At 42.6% G+C, this 17,623-nt stretch overlaps 1 protein-coding gene across 2 annotated transcripts in view; it reads left to right on the top strand.

Annotated features, from left to right (window-relative positions):
* Positions 1 to 17,207, top strand: part of fgf12a (fibroblast growth factor 12a) — a 169,531-nt gene extending 152,324 nt beyond the window's left edge. For both annotated transcript variants that reach the window (XM_041175394.1, XM_041175396.1), the window contains exon 6: positions 16,879 to 17,207. In XM_041175394.1, the coding sequence (XP_041031328.1) occupies positions 16,879 to 17,000 (122 nt within the window). In that variant the 3' untranslated portion in view covers positions 17,001 to 17,207. The remainder of the gene's footprint in view (positions 1 to 16,878) is intronic.
* Positions 17,208 to 17,623: the final 416 nt, after the last annotated feature.

Genomic DNA, 17,623 nt, shown 5'->3' on the forward strand with positions numbered 1-17,623 from the left:
TTTCCAAAGTGCACCTCCTACTCCGTTATCCAGAGTGGTGAGAATGTGGAACTCACTACCACATAGAGTTATTGAGGCAAACAGCATTTAAGGGGAAGCTTGATAAACAGATGAGGGAGAAAAGAATAGAAGGATACGCCACTAAGGAGGGAGGAGGCTCTTGTGGAGCATCAGCACCTGTTGGGCCGAACGGCCTGTTTCTGTGCTGTAAATTCTGAGCATTACTGCCATCGCGAGATCATAATTCCTTGAGTATGAAGGCCATTTAAGCCTACCAGCCTATCCACCATTCAGTCAGATCATGGCTGATCTGTATTATATCGCCACCTACCCATCTTGGTTTTGTAAACCCTTAACACCCTTACCCAACAAAAATCTATCCTTCCCAGTTTTGAAATTTTTAATTGAACACCAGCCTCAAAAGTATTTTGATGAATATTGGAGGATTGTGGGGGCAGCTGTTTGCTGTCACTGATTCCCAATTTTAGCTTCTAGTGTTGAAGATTGGTTTTGGGCTTGGTTCTGAGTTGTTGCTTTACTCTAGTCACTGTTAGTCAGGCAGTGTTCTCTTTGTCTCCTGTTGCATGCATCCTTGCTTTGTCTATCTTTGCTTCAAGAGACAGGATCCCACTTTCATATCTTGCAGACCTAAAGAGGCTGCGATAACATTCCGGAGGATTGTGGGCATCTCCCTGCCCTGGTCCATGGCTGCATATGTTAGCTGAACATTCCTTGACATTAACTGGCAACATCCACATAGGGGATGTGCAAAAGGCTTTCTTACCCTTTCAATAATTTAAAATGCTTTGGGAGTTTTTTTGTACCAACTTTGAATGAGATGCTGCTAATTGGGCGCTGGGCAACATTCCAAAGGCAGCACATCTGAACAGGCATCTTGGCAGCTCAATAATTTAAAAGTACTTTATCAAATGATAATGCACACAAGCTGCGATGCACCTCTGTGTCCACCATCTGAGTGAATCCCAGTGAAATTGTTTAGTGGAAGCAGGATTTAAGTGACTCAGCAAGTAGTTGTTGCACTAGGTACCTTGCTGGAAAAAACTAAAGTCCAAAATATGTCCCTTCTCCCTAATTTGCATCCCTCCTCTCAATCTGCACCCCCCCCCCCCCATGACTAAGCAGAAGTGATATAATTTTCATGTGTCAGCAGTGTACTTAATTACAGCAACACCTTGCATTCATGTAACGCCTTTAGTGAAAATTCACCAAGCTGCTTCACAGGAGGGTAATCGGGCAAAAGCAGATTGAGGCGGAGAATGGGGACACTTAAGATAGTAGCTCAAAAATTTGGCCCAAGAGACTTGGTTTTAAGCAGAGACTTAAAAGAGGAGAGAGGGGCTGGGAGGCTTCAGACTGAAATCCCACAGCTTTTGACTTAGACAGCTGAAGGCATAGCCATCGATGTTAAGACAAAAGAACTGGGGGATGTGTAAGAGAGCATCTCAGCTGAAACTCAGTCCTCACCCTTTATCCACACACACTTGTATATTTTCCATGAGTTTAGCGATTAGGCACAAGCATGATGGCAAGAGCAGGAAGTCTATCTGACCATCCTCCTTCCCGAGGACTGAAACCTGTCACAATTATTGCCTCAACAGAGATTAGTCCAATCAGTGCAGACCAGGAGTCAGATGTGGGGCCTTCTGGTTAATTTTTTTCTGTTATGCACTGCTTTTACCAAATGAGTGGCCCATCAATGAAAAGTTTATTAAGCACACCATGCTTTGACATGTGTGCCTGTGTGGTAATATTTTACAGGCTTCACTGTTCACATTCTTCTCTCATCCTCCGAAACCCTCATCCACATCATTGTTACCTCTGGACTTGACTATTCAAACACATTCTTGGCTGGTCTCCCACTTTCCACAATCCGTAACCTCGAGCTCACCCAAAAGCCTGCTGCCTATATTTTAACTCAGGTACCATTCACCAGCACCCTCGGCACTCATTGGCTCCCAAACTGGCAATAACTCTCATCCTTCAGTCTCCAATCCTCCAAGATCTCTGCTCTCTTCCAATTCTGGCTTCTTGCTCGTCTGCGATCCAGAACATAAGCTCTGGAATTCCCTCCCTAAACCTCTCCATCCTTCCAGTTCTCTCGCCTCCTCTTTCAAGTCTACCTCTCCAACCAAACTTTTGGGCACCTGGCTTAATCTAATTTCATGTGGCTTGGTGTCAAATTTTGTTTAACAATCACTCTTGTGGAGCACCTTTGGACATTTTTCTTGGTGTTATATATTTATAAACTGTTGTTGCATGTAAATAAAGCAGCCCATCTCGCTGTCAAAATCTTAAGGTGTCCAACAAGACACTTTGGCACCGACATCATGTCGTGCTGTACTTAATGAGTACTTAATGTTTTTTTTCTGAATGGTTATCAAAACATTGCTAAAGCATTTATCTGTTCATAATAAAAAATGGATATCTCAGTTTAACACTTCATCCAAAACACAGCACTTCTGACAGTGCAGCATTCCCTCAGTTCTGCCATTGGGAGTGTTAGCTTGGATTATGGGCTCAGGCCTTTGGAGTGGGACTTGAACCCATGACCTTTGACCCAGAGGAGAGAGTGCTACTCACTGAGCCACAAGGAAGAGTCAGTATCTTGGGCACTGGCAGGATGAACTGCAGTCCAATGCACATCCCTGTATTCCTTGGGGACAGAAGAGAGGAAGGCAAAAAACATTCGGCAAAGAGATTGAGTTGAATCTCCACACTGTGGCTGCCTTTAGCACACACCTGTATAGATTTCATATACTAAATTTCAAAGAATCCATTCTTCGAAGTGTAGTTGAAACTTTTTTTTTTAATTGGTATCTCGAACTTCGGGTCAAGTGACTTCAGCTCAATTTGTTTAAGATATCCTGAATCGGATGTTTGCCAGCCTATCTAGGTCAATGGGAGGATGCTGTTTCTTGCTGCTATTGTAATTCCTATTCATGTGTAATTAACATACGCATTCAAATTGCTAATTATGGCTCTTTGTATCCTCTCGGTATCTATATTCAACTCTGTAAAATGGCTTTGTGAATGTGCTTGAACCTTCTGTTTTGTGACTCTTTGTTGCTCATTTTCTGTTTTGTATGTGTTCCCTTCCTGTACTGTAAAGGTGTATCATATACAGTGTACTTCTGTGATTCAGCCTGTGTGGTCCACTGCTTGATTTATATAAAAAAAAGAATTGTGATACTGTAGTATATTTTTCAAAAACAAATTTATTTACTGCTTTCTGAGCTTTATAACAGCCCTAGTGTTCATGAGTGCAGTAAACAGGTGTGTTTTTCTGAGAAGTTATTTGCTCTGATTCAATAATTCACTAGATTAACCAAAATATGTCAAAGTTGTAACTGTTGGGTTGCCATTTTCCTTTCTCTCTCTCTGCCCCCCCTCTCTCTCTCTCTCTCTCTGCCCCTCCAACTCTGTTGTAACAATCTTAGGCACTGAGGGGATGCTGCAATTATTCCTTCTTGGGCTTAACTCTGCCCTGTTTTGGAATTTGCGGGAGTTGCTGAAAATTTGTTCCAGACCTTTTGGGGCACAGTGTCCAACTAAGAAAAGCTGGTGGCAAAATCCTGAGGTATCTCCCATGTGAGCAGAAAGAATGGTAGGGTCAAGAAACCACAAGAAAGAAGATAAAGAAAGAACTTGCATTTCTGTAGCATCTTCCACAGCTTCAGAACATCTCAAAGCACCTAACAGCCAATGAAGCACTTTTTGAAGTGTAGTCACTGTTGTGATGTAGTAAATGCAATGGCCAATTTATGCACAGCAAGTTCCCACATTAGTGTCATTAGGGTTTTAACGACATTAACTGAAGGAGAAATATTGCTTAGAACACTGGGAAGAATGCTCCTGCTCTTCTTCAAAATAGTGCAGTGGAATCTTTCACATTCACCTGAGAGGGCAGACTCAGACTTAGTTCAGCTTCTCATCTGAAAGACAGCACCTCTGAAACTGCATTGCTCCCTCAGTATTGCCCTTCTGACAGTGCCGTGCTCATTCAGTACTGACCCTCTGACAGTGTAGCATTCACTCAGTACTGACCCTCCAACAGTGCAGGTTTCCCTCAACGCTGATCTTCCGACAACGCTGCACTCCCTTAGTACTGACTGCCAACAGTGCACCGCTCTCTCAGAACTCACCTGCACTGTGCAGCACTCCCTCTGTACTGACTCCGACAGTGCAGCACTCCCTCAATACTGACCCTCCACAATGCAGGGCTCCTTCAGTTCTAACCCTCCAACAGTGCAGAGCTCCCTCAGTACTGTCCCTCAAACATTGTGGTGCTCGTTCAGTACTGACCCTCCAACAGTGCAGTATTCCCTCAGTACTGACCCTCTGACAACACAGCGCTCCCTTAGTACTGACGCCAACAGTACAGCATTCCCTCAGTGCTGACCCTCAGACAGAGCAGCACTCCCTCAGAACTGACCCTCAGACAATGCAGCACTCCATCAGTACTGACCCTCTGACAGTGCCACACTCCCTCCATGCTGAGCTCCGACAGTGCAGTGCTTCCTCAGTACTCCCCCTCTAAGAGTGCAGCACTCCCTCAGTACTGACACTGGAGTTAGGCTTAAATTTTGAGCTCAAGTCTCTGGAGTGGGTCTTGAGCCCACAAACCACTGAGAGTTATCAATTGAGTTAAGCTAGCACAGCATTAGCAAAGGTGGCAAGGGGAAGGGATATGAATTAAGTACTGGCCAATCACGGAAAGTGTCCAGTAAGTAGGAAATTACCAAGAAACCCAATTTGGCACAGGGATATATTTGCATATAGGTTAAGCCCCTTTTAATATATCATTACTGAGGCCAGATTTGGAACTCTGACTGGAACTTTGGGCTTTCAGTTTTCAAAAGAACAACGATGTGTTGGATCGAGTTCAGAAACGAGTGCCAAATCCCTGCTGCTCTGACAGGAAGGGACACTAGAGTTGGCAAAATGGGCAAAAGGAGATTGGAAGGGGTAAACCAGCCCTTTAAAGCCCTTCGCAGCAGAGGTAACAAATAAAAGTAGACTATTTGTACAGGAAGTAAAATGGAGGAAGCATTGCGATACACATATATAAGACTTAAGAAAAGCAAGAAAATAAGATAACAAGAACAACACGTGCATTTGTATAGCACCTTTAACATAGTAAAGGCCTTCACATGTGTGATTATCGAACAAAATTTGACACCAAGCTGCATAAGTCAATATTAGGACAGGTGACTAAAAGCTTGGTCAAAGAGATATTGATTAATAAGTGTCATAAGGAGGCGAGAGAGAGGTAAAGAAATTTAGGGATGGATTTCCCGAGCTTGGGGCCCGGGCAGCTGAAGGGACAGCCTGAAATCAGGGTCAGGTTTTTTTTGTGCCTATTTATGAAACAGACTTTCCAGCGAAGCCAATTGATCGCACTGCAATTCTGCCATTCCTTCGTTAAAGGAACTAAGTTTCTTAATGTGGACAATGTGCGTTGATGGGACTCAGTTACCAACCTTGTGCCTCCCCACCCTGCCCCCAACCATGTGTCCTCACGAAGGCAATTTCACTGACCAGCAACATTAACAGTTCGCAGGAGCTGTGCATTCCAAACTGAGAGCATTTGGGTTGTAGTGTGGCATCTTCCCTGCTGCCTTGTCTATTTGCTGTGTAGTGAATGGTCTGTTGAAACACAAGAACAAAAGGAATAGGAGCATGAGTGGACCATATGACCCATCAAGAGCCTGCCCCACCATTCATTATCATCATGGCTGACCCTGGGCTCCAACTCCGATTTCTCGCCCACATAGCTGTTAATTTCTGAGATACCAAAGATCTGTCTCTCTAGCCTTCAATGTATTCGAAAATGGAGCATCCACAACCCTCTGGCCTAGAGATTTCCAAAGATTCACAACCCTTTGAGTGAAGTAATTTCTCTGCATCCCAATCCTAAATGATTGTCCCCTTATCCAGAGACTGTGCCCCCATGTTTTAGATTCTCTGACCAGCAGAAACAACCCCTGAATGTCTAGTCTATCAGGTCCCTTCAGAATTTTGTAGGTTTCAATGAGATCACCTCTCATTCTTCTAGACTCCAGACAGTGTAAGCCCAATTTACTCAGCCTCTCATCATAGGACAACCCCCTCATCTCAGGAACCACTTTAGTGAACCTTCACTGTACCGCTTGTAATGCAAGTATATCCTTTCTTAAATGTGGAGACCAAAACTGCACACAGTATTCCAGATATGGTCTCATCAAAACCCTGTACAGCTGTAGCAAGACTTCTTTATTCTTGTGCTCCAATCCCCTTGCAATAAAAGCCAACATGCCATTTGCCTTGCTAATTGCTCACTGCGCCTGCATGCTAACCTCCTGTGTTCCTTGTATGAGCACACCCAAGTCTCTTTGAACATCAACAGTTGAATGTTTCAACCTTTTAAAAAATATTCTGCTTTTCTATTCTCACAACCAATGTGAATAACATCACAACTCCATAACATTATATTCCATTTACCATTTTGTTGCCCAGTGACTTAAATTGTCTATATCTCTTTACAGCCTCTTTGTGTTCTCCCCACAGCTTAACTTTCCACCTAGCTTGGTATCATCAGCAAACTTAGATACATTACTCTCTGTCTCTTCATCAAAGTCATTTATTTGGATTATAAATTGCTGAGGCCCCAGCACTGATCCTTATGGTACACTGCCTGCCAACTTGAAAAAGCCTCATTTATGCCCACTCCCTGCTTTCTATTATTAACTAATCCTTAATCCGTGCTAATATATTACCCCAACTCTATCTTGCCTATTAACCTTTTGTGTGACACCTTATCGAATGCCTTTTGGCAATCCAAGTATACTACATCTACAGGTTCCCCTTTATCTACCCTGCTAGGTACATCCTCAAAACACTCTTAAGATATTTATCAAACAGGATTTCCCGTTAGTAAAACCATGTTGACTTGTTCTAATCATACTGTGCTTTTCTAAATGCATTGTTAAGACTTCCTTAATAATAGTTTCCAGCATTTCCCCAACAACTGATGTTAGGCTCACTGATCTGTAGTCCACTGTTTGTTGTCTCCCTCCTTTCTTAAAAAGTGCTGTAATATTTACCAACTTCCAATTTGATGGGACCATTCCAAATCTAAGGGATTTTGGAAAGTCAAAGCTAGCACATCCACTATCTCCACAGCTATTTCCTTTAGACCCCTAGGATGTAGGCCATCAGGTTCCAGGGATTTGACAGATTTTAGTCCCTTAAGTTTCTCGAATACTTTTTCTCTGCCGATATTAATTTCTTTAATTTCATTACTCTTTTAGCTCACAGGTTACCCCCTATTTCTGGTATGGAAACTGTGTCTTCTATCGTGAAGAGAGAGACAAAATATTTGTTCAATGTGTTTGCCATTTCCTCATTCCCCATGACAATTTTTCCTATCTCTGTTTCTAAGGAACCGTTTACTTTAGCTACTCTCTTCCTTTTTATTTACTTGCAGAAACTCTTACAATCTGTTTTTATATTTCTGGTTAGTTTATGCTCATATTCTTTTTCTCCATCTTTTTATCAAACTTTTGCTGGCCCTCTGTTGGTCTCTAAAACAGTCCCAATCCTCAGACTTGCTACTGTATTTTTGCAACATTATCTTTTAATCTAATACTATCCTTAACTTCCTGAATGAGTTTTTAGTATTTTTGTTGAACATTTTTAATTGTTTCTTTCAATGCTCCCCACTGTTTATTTACCTCCATATCTTTTAGTCTACCAAAATTGGCTTTGTTTAAATTTAAGAATCTTGTTTGTGATTGGACTATGTAACTTTCAAACTTAACATGGTATTATGATCACTGTTTCCCAGTGCATCTTTTACTGTGACGTTACTAATTAACCTTGCTTCATCACACAATGTTAGATCTAAGATAGCTTTATCCCTCGTGGGTTCCACAACATATTGCTCCAAGAAGCTGTCACAAAAACATCCTACAAATCCATCATCCAGACCATTCTTGCCAATTTGATTGTCCCAGTCTATATGAAGATTAAAGGACCCACAATTATTACATTTCCTTTGTTGCAAACTCCAATAATTTCTTGTTTAATACTCTGCCAAATGGGATAAGTACTGTTAAGGGGCCTATAAACTCCTCCCACCAGTTTTTTTCTGACCCTTGCTATTCCTAATTTCTGCCTATACTGATTATGCTTCATGATCTTCTGAGGCCAGGACCTTTCTTACTAATGTCCTTCTGTCATCCTTTACTATCGAGGCACTCTCCCCACCACCCACCCCACCACCATCCTTTGCCATTCTGTCTGTTTCTTATGAAATATTGTGTACCCTGGAATGTTTATTTCCCAGCCTTGATCACCACAACTGGATCCTCCCCTTCCCACTCCAACTCCCTCTCCAGCTGTGAGCAGATGCCTTTATCCCTGGCACCAAAGCAGGCAACACAACCTTTGGAGCCCTCGGTCCCAGCTACAGGGAACAGTATCCATCCCCTTGACTGTGCAGTCTCCTGTCACGACCACATTCCTCTTTGCTCCCCCCCAATAAATGGCATCCTTCACCATAGTGCCATGCTCATCCACCTTGCAGTCCTCCTTCTCATCCACACAAGTAACAAGCACCCCATACCTGTTGGCCAAAGTCAGGGGCTGAGGCTCTTCCATCACTACACACTGGTTCCCCTTACCTGCCTGATTCGCAGTAACATCCTGTCCCGGACCATTCACCAACTCTAAAGCTCTGCCTGGCCCAAGGGGTGTGACCATCTCCTTGAATAAAGTGTCCAGGTAACTTGCTCCTCCCTGATGCATCGCAGCGCCTGCAGCTCTGGGCTGAAGCTGCTCAGGCTGCAGGTACTTACTGTTTGCTTTGGATTGCACTGGTAGCCAGCAGCGCCCACCTTCTTCAGTCGCAACACATCAACTGCCCTGCCAACTTTATTATGTCTTCATTATTTTACGACTTTTTTCTTAATTATTTTATCATTAATAAACCCGACTACTCCCAATAAGCTTTACTACTGCTAGTAGACCTTACAACTCCTAATTATACATTACAAATACTCATAAATTACACAAGTTTTGAAAGATAAATGAGCAAAATACTCACCAACAAGTTAGTTATCTGTTTCCCTGTAACATCACTGATTTTTCTCCAAACGCAGTCAGTCCATAAACCCAGTTTCTCCCCCTCCACCCCTCTCCCTGCTCCCCACCCCCTGCCACACGCTTCATCCTTCTCTCACTGTTTTAAGCCTGGAACTTTATTTTAGCATCGACTATGTTGTGCTTTATTGTTTACATCAGTAGCCAAAAAGAATGGGTGGGGGCTGGAAGAGTTGGGAAAAATTGAGGTAAAAATCAAAAATCAATATTTTTTTCAAATATTTCTTAAGCTCAGTGTGCAATTAAGCTCAGCTAGAAACAGGACATTTTATTGTGATAGATATTCTCTTAATGAATTCTCTTAATACCTATTAATTCTCTTAGCACATTCACTAATGCACCATAAAATGAACTCTTGGTGCAGTGAGGAGGCTCTTCTTAGTTAGGGTCTGATGCATGTTAACCGGACAGCATGGGGGGACTTTACTCTGTATCTAACCCCATGCTGTACCTGTCCTGGGAGTGTTTGATGGGGACATGTAGAGGAAGCTTTACTCTATATCTAACCCCATGCTGTACCAGTCCTGGGAGTGTTTGATGGGGACATGTAGAGGGAGCTTTACTCTGTATCTAACCCCATGCTGTACCTGTCCTGGGAGTGTTTGATGGGGACATGTAGAGGGAGTTTTACTCTGTATCTAACCCTGTGCTGTACCGTTCTGGGAGTGTTTGATGGGGACATGTAGAGGGAGCTTTATTCTGTATCTAACCCCGTGCTGTACCTGTCCTGGGAGTGTTTGATGGGGACAGTGTAGAGGGAGCTTTACTCTGTATCTAACCCCGTGCTGTACCTGTCCTGGGAGTGTTTGATGGGGACAGTGTGGGGGGAGCTTTATTCTGTATCTAACCCCATGCTGTACTTGTCCTGACAGTGCTTAAAACCTGCACTCTCTGCTGAAATAGAGAGGTATTTCTTTTATCCAGCACTAATATCCCACCTGATTAGCAAAAATAAGTTACACTAAAAATAAATGTTATGAAAATCTTTTGGAAACTTTCAATAATAGCTGACTTCATGACAACATTGAACTCGTTTTTTTTAATGTTTTTGTGTGAGTGTTGAGCATTAATATTCACCCATCAAATATTAATGTGTAACACTTGCACGATCATCAAATATTAATATGTGGGATTTTCAGAGTCAGTGAATATTAATGCGTTAGGTCCATACCTTTTGATGGCTCACATGGTGACAGGATGTTTTTCAAATTCCTGTATCTTCCGCTTTAATCACAACTTGGTCTCTTTTAAGTGCCAGTAACTTGCAGGTCTCAGCTATAGTGCAGTGGGTAGTACTCCTACTTCTGAAACAGAGGTCCTGAGTTCATGTCTCACTCCAGACACTTGAGGGCATATGCCAGGCTGACACTCCCAGTTCACTTCTGAGGGAAGGTTGCACTGTCTAAGTGCTGTCTCTCAGATGAGACATTAAGCCATATCCCTGTCTTTCAGGTAGTTGGAAAGATCCCATGGCATTGTTTCAAAGAAGAGCAGGTGTGTCCTCCCCAATATGCTGCAGCTAATAATTTCCCCTTCACCAATTGCTGAGCAGATTATATCCAGTCATTGTCATATTGTTGTTTGTAGGAGTTTGCTGTGCACAAATTGGCTGTCATGTTTCCAACAGCAGTGACTATATTCCAAAAGTACTTGACTTGCTGAAAAGTGTTTTGTGACCTCCCGAGGTTGTTAAAGGTGCTACATAAATGCAACTTATACCTTTTATTTATATAGCCCTTTTAATACAGCAAAATATAGCTTGGTGCTTCTGAGGCGCATAATCGGACAAAAATTAACAGGGTTTTAAATGCAAAAATCAGAGATGAAATATACGCACGATAACTAACTGATGCTAAGCTCTGTGTTACAAAAACCTGTCGATTGTAGGAGGAAAGGAAGTGGGAGGTGAAGGAATGAATCAGTTGGAATGAAAGATCTGTGATTTGTTAAGACATAGGGAGCAGAACGATTGTGTAGGATAGGATATTCAGGGCTTAGGAGGAAGGAAGGAGTAGCATGAGTAGCATCAAAATAAAAGAGAAAGGTATGTCAGAAAGAGGCTTTTTTGGCATAGTTCTTTTACTTGAGGCACAGCTGCACAAATGTAATTGACAAGGAGTTAGTATGTTGGCAGAAAATGCCCTCTCAGCTCCACAAGCCCTGTTTACATTTTTCATAGACTTAAACCATTAATCCCCACACAACCGAACTGACTCCAGTTACCGCTTCCACTGCGATCACTGGGAGGGGCAACATCAGAATATATCATTTTAATTATCCAGGGGCCAAACAGCCAGTTCCCCCGGTGTGTTATTGGGGATGGGCAGGAAGAGAAGAAATGGAACATTAGCCACCTCAGTTTATTTGCGAATTAAACCTGAACGGTGTGTTTCTGAATTTTCTCATTCTTATCATTAGTGGTACTCCTGCACTTCAGGATTTAATGTTGTGATTGGTTCAGTGCAAAACCAATAACAATTTGTGATTTTATACGTAATGGGCTACAAATTCTTCTTGGCTCGTGGCATAAAACTTGGGATATCAGATTAAGAACATAAGAAATAGGAGCAGGAGTAGGCCATTCGGCCCCTCAAACCTGCCCCGCCTTTCAATAAGATCATCGCTGATCTGCCCCAGGACTCAATTCCTCTTTCGTGCCAGTTCCTCATAGCCCTCATCCCGCCAAAAATCAAAAATCTATCTACCTCCTCTTTAAATACTTTCAGTGATCTAGCCTCCACAACTCTCTGGGGTTGAGAATTCCGGACATTCACTACCCTCTGGGAGAAGAAATTCCTTCGCATCTCAGTTTTAAATGAGTGTCCCCTTATTCTGTAACTATGTTCCCTGGTTCTCGATTCTCCCACCAGTGGAAAGATCTTCTCAACATCTACCCTGTCAAGCCCCCTCAGAATCTTGTATGTTTCGATAAGACCATCCCTCATTCCTCTAAATTCTAATGAATGAAGGCCTAACCTGTTTAGCGGTTCCTGATAAGTCAACCCTTTCATCCCTGGAATCAGCCTAGTGAATCTCTTTTGAACTGCCTCCAATGCCAGTATATCCTTTCTTAAATACGGAGACCAAAACTGTACACAGTACTCCATGTGCAGCCTCACCAACACCCTGTACAGTTGTAACAAGACTTTCCTATTTTTAAATTCCAACCCCTTGGCAATACAGGCCAAAATTCCATTTACCTTCTTAATTACTTGCTGCACCTACATGCTAACTTTTTGTGTTTCATGCGTAAGAACACCCAGATCCCCCTGTGCTGAACCTTTTTGGAGTGTCTCTCCATTAAAATAATAGTCTGCCTTTTGATTCTTCCTACCAAAGTGCATGATCTCACACTTTCCTACATTAAACTCCATCTGCCAAGATTTTCCCCACTCACTTAACCTGTCTACATCCCCTTGCAGATTCTTTATGTCCTCATCACAACATGTCCTCCCACTTATTTTTGTGTCATCAGCAAATTTAGATACATTACACTCTGCCCCCACCTCCAAGTCATTAATATAGATAGTAAATAATTGAGGCCCTAGGACTGATCCTTGTGGCACTACATTAGTTATGTCTTTCCAACCTGAAAAAGACCCATTAATCCCGACTCTGTCTTTTGTGCATTAACCAATCCTCAATCCATGCCAATATGTTACCCCCATTACCATGAGCTCCTATCTTGTGCAATAACCTTTTATGTGGCACCTTATCCAATGTCGTCTGGAAATCCTACATTTACCAGTTCCCCTTTATCAACTCTGCTTTTATATCCTCAAAGAGCCCTAGCAAATTTGTCAAACATGATTTCCCTGTCACAAAACCATGTTGAGTCTGTTTGATTGTGTTAAGCTTTTCTAAATGTCCTGCCATTTCTTCCTTAATAATGGTCACCAGCATTTTCCCAATGACAGATGTTGGGCTGACTGGCCTATAGTTTCCTGCTTTTGTCTCCCTCCCTTCTTGAACAGAGGAATCACATAAGTGGTTTTCCAATCCACCAGAACCCTCCCCGATTCCAGTGAGTTCTGGAATATTTCGACTAATGCCTTCACTATCTCTGCAGCCCCTCCTTTTAAAACCCTTGGTTGCAAGCCATCAGGTCCTGGCGACTTGTCTAACTTTAGTCCCATTAGTTTGTCAAATACTTTGTCCCATGTGATAGAGACTGTTACAAGAAATTTCCTCCCATTAGCTCCTTGCCTATCTGATATCTTTGGGATGTTTATAGTGCCTTCCACCGTGAATACCAATGCAAAATATTGATTTAAATTATCTGCCATTTCCCTATTTGCCATTATCAATTCCCCAGTTGCATCCTCCAAGGGTCCCACGCTCACTTTAGCCACTCTCTTCCTTTTTATATACCCTTAGAAGCTCTTGCTGTTTGTTTTTATATTTCTTGCTAATTTACTTTCATAATCAATTTCCTCTGTCTCTATAAGCTTTTTAATCACCCGCTGCTAGTTCCTAAAGAAAATCATAATCCCCTGGCTAGTTTCCACTGCTTTGTATGCCTTAATTTTTGATTGGATACTCTCCTTGACCTCCTATGTTAGCCACGGGTGGTTCATCCTTCTCATTGAGACCTTTATGACCGGGATAAATTTTTGCTGAGTGTTATGAAATATCTGCTTAAATATCTGCCACTGCTCATCCACTGACCTTCTCCTTAGTCTATTTTCCCAGCCTGCTTTAGACAACTCATTCTTCATAGCTCTGTAATTGCCCTTATTTAAGTTGAGGACACTGGTTAGACACCTGAGTTGCTCGTCCTGAAACTGAATTTGACATTCTACCATTTTGTGATTGTTACCCCCTAGAGGATCCTTAACTACGATATCTCTTATTAATCCCATGTCATTACACATTACTAGATCTAAAATAGCCTGTTCCCAGGTAGGCTCTGTAATGTTAAAAACAAAAAACTGCGGATGCTGGAAATCCAAAACAAAAACAGAAACAGAAATACCTGGAAAAACTCAGCAGGTCTGGCAGCATCGGCAGAAAAGAAAAGAGTTGACGTTTCGAGTCCTCATGACCCTTCCACAGAACTCAGTTTTTCTGAGTTTTTCCAGATAATTCAGGCTCTGCAATGTATTGCTCTAAGAAACAATCCCTGATGCACTCTACAAATTCGTCTTCCATGTTACCCCTGCCAATCTATTTGCCCTGTCAATATGCAGATTAATATCACCCATGACAACTGTAGTGCCCTTCTTACATGCATCCATTATTTCCCGATTTATATTTTGTCCTACAGCGAGGCAACTCTTCAGGAGCCTATAGATGACTCCCAACCATAACTTCTTCCCCTTGCTATTCCTTATTCCCACCTGAACTGATTCCCCATTATAATCTAGTGCACCTATATCTCTACTCACCACTGTACTGATACCTTCCTTTATTAACAGAGCTACCCCACCTCCTTTTCCTTTTTGCCTATTTTTCTGGAACATCGAATACCCTTGACTATTGAGTTCCCAGCCTTGGTCACCCTGTAGCCACTCTGTAATAGCTATCGAGTCATATCCATTTATTTCTATCTGTGCTGCCAACTCATCTATCTTGTCACAAATGTTGCATGCATTCAAATAAAGAGCCTTAAGCTTTGACTTTTTACCATTATTGCTCATTCTGGTTCTGATTTCGGCTGCACTCTTCTGCTTATATTTTCTGCCCCTTCCTGTTGCACTTTGATTATCGTTTGCCTCTTCACTACCCTGCATCTCTGCTCTTTCGTTTCTTTTTGATTTTTTAAACTTCCCTTCAATTGAACCCACACCCCCACTAATTAGTTTAAAGTCCTATCTACAACCCCAGTTATATGATTCGCCAGGACACTGGTCCCAGCATGGTTCAAATGAAGCTCATCCCAAAGGAACAGCTCTCTCCTTCCCCAGTACTGGTGCCAATGCCCCATGAATTGGAACCCATTTCTCACACACCAATCTTTGAGCCATGCATTTACCTCTCTAATCTTATTTACCCTTATTTGCATGTGGCTCAGGTAGTAATCCAGAGATTATTACCTTTGTGGTTCTGTTTGTTAATTTAACGCGAGCTGCTCATCGTCCCTCAGCAGAACCTCTTCCTAAGTCCTACCGATGTCATTGATAATTGCATGGACCATAACAAATGGATCCTTCCCCTCCCACTCCAAGTTCCTCTCCAGCCTAGAAGAGATGTCCTTAACCTTGGCACCAGGTAGGCAACAACAAGCCTGTCTTTGCTGCAGAGAACAGTATCTATTCCCCTAACTATGATATCCCTTATTACTACTACATTTCTCTTTTCTTCCCCTACTTGAATGGTGCTCTGTACCACACTGCTCATCTCCCTGCAATCTGTGCCCTCATCCACATTGGGAGTAAGAGCCTCATACCCATTGGACAAGAGCACTGGCTGAGGCTCCTCCAAAGCTAAATTTTGGATCCCCATACCTGCCTCACTCGCAGTCACACCCTCCTGTCCCTGACCACAGTCCAAATTTGATGTAATTAATCTAAATGGCGTGACTGTCTCCTGAAACACAGTGTCCAGGTAGCTCTCACCCTCCCTGATGTGTCGCAGTGTCCACAGCTCAGACTCCAGCTCATCAGCTCTTAGCCAAAGTTCCTAGAGCAGCCAACACTTGCTACAGATGTGGTCACCGTGGATCACACCGGCGTCCACCAGCTCCCACATACTGCAGCTGCAACACTTCGCCTGCCCAGCCATCTCTATTCTATTTAATTAAATAGATTGGCGACCTGTGATAAACATTGCCTAATATTTAGTTCAATCGCAGTCAATACAGTTGAATATATGGTACACCCATTTAGCGCACCATCCAGGACAAATTTCTACCCCCATGCATACAGTGTCTTTAACTTGGTAAAACATCCTCAGACACAATGCAGGAGTGATTTTCAAATAAAATTTGACATGGAACCACACAAGGGGATATTAGGACTGGTGGCCAAAAGCTTGATCAAAGAGGCAGGTCTTAAGGAGTGACTTAAAGGAGGAGAGAGAGAGCTGGAGAGGTTCAGGGAGGGAATAGCTGGAATAGATCACCAAAGAGGACAATGAAGCTGGCACTGGGGCAAGAGACAATTAGATGTGTTTCTGGAGAGAGCAAGGGCTGAGAAACATTGTGGTCTTGGTGGTGTCGGAAACCATTAAAATAAAGGGTAGGCTTGTTTTGAACTGATGTGCAGGGAGAGTTCTCTTTAATCAGGATTTAACAAGAAGCAATGGTGCCATGAAGAAAACCTTTCTCACAAAGCGAGTGGTTAGGATCTGGAATGCACTGCCTGAGAATGTGGTGGAGGCAGGGTCAACTGAGAGGTTGTTGGATTATTTTCTCTAAAGGAAGAATGTGCAGGGCTACACGAAGGAGGCGGAGTGGCACTAAATGAGTTGCTCCTTCAGAGAGCCAGCACAGACACAATGGGCCAAATGGCTTTGTCCTGTGCTGTGACATTGAACTGCCCGCACTTGTCAATGTAAAAGCCTTTGCACATTGCCCTGCAAGGAATTAACAGTTAGCCGTTTATTCTAATCAGAGTGAAGGTGCCTTCAAGGACTCTGATGGGAAATGTCATGGTTTTCACATGAGCCAGATGTAAGACTAGGCAGGAATTCCCCCAGTTACGAGGTTTTTTTGTGTCAGGGAACAAGTGGATCTGAGGTCGACCTCATGTTTTTTTTTTCTTTTCTCTTTTCCAGTTTGCATGTACAGAGAGCCATCGATGCATGAAATCGGGGACAAAGCTGGACGCTCACGGAAGAGTTCAGGAACGCCAACCATGAACGGAGGCAAGGTAGTCAACCAAGAGGAGTCCACATAGCAGGAGCAAGGCATCAGCAAGCTGAACTGGACCCATATGCACAACTTACAAAATTAAACAAAAAGAATTTAATTAGAGAAAAAAAAATCCAGGAGAGAGGATTTTTGAACATGCAATCCTTTAGACGAACTGATGAAGCCATTGCCTGAAAGAGAAAAGAAACATTAAATCAGGACTTGATTTTCATTCTGTTTCCTCTTATGCAAAACTCTCCACTCTGTGGTAAACTCATCTACGAAACACTAAATAAAGAAAGAAACTTAACTCATGCTACACGTTTAAGATTTGAAACAAATATCCCTCAGAATCCAAAGGCCTTTCTTGCTTCTCAACTGTTGAAAACCTTAAAACTGAAGAGAGGATTTTGTTTAGAAACCACCACGTTTATTCCATTTTTCACGCGAGGAATCAGCCCATCACAGTCCATTCAGACAGCAGATACAGGGCTCTGTGTTCTGGCGGTGTTAGCCACACCTTAACTGGGCCAACCAACTTTGTCACGATCCAGAACTTGCCATGTCATCTTAGTGATGCTCCAGTACTAAGGGAGGAAAGGACACCTGGTCAAACATAAAGAAGATGGTCCAACTCTTATTGGGTATGAAGGCCACCAAATCTTTTGG

The sequence above is a fragment of the Carcharodon carcharias genome, chromosome 2 (assembly GCF_017639515.1).
Source record: "Carcharodon carcharias isolate sCarCar2 chromosome 2, sCarCar2.pri, whole genome shotgun sequence".
In the NCBI taxonomy this organism is placed as follows: Eukaryota; Metazoa; Chordata; class Chondrichthyes; order Lamniformes; family Lamnidae; genus Carcharodon; species Carcharodon carcharias.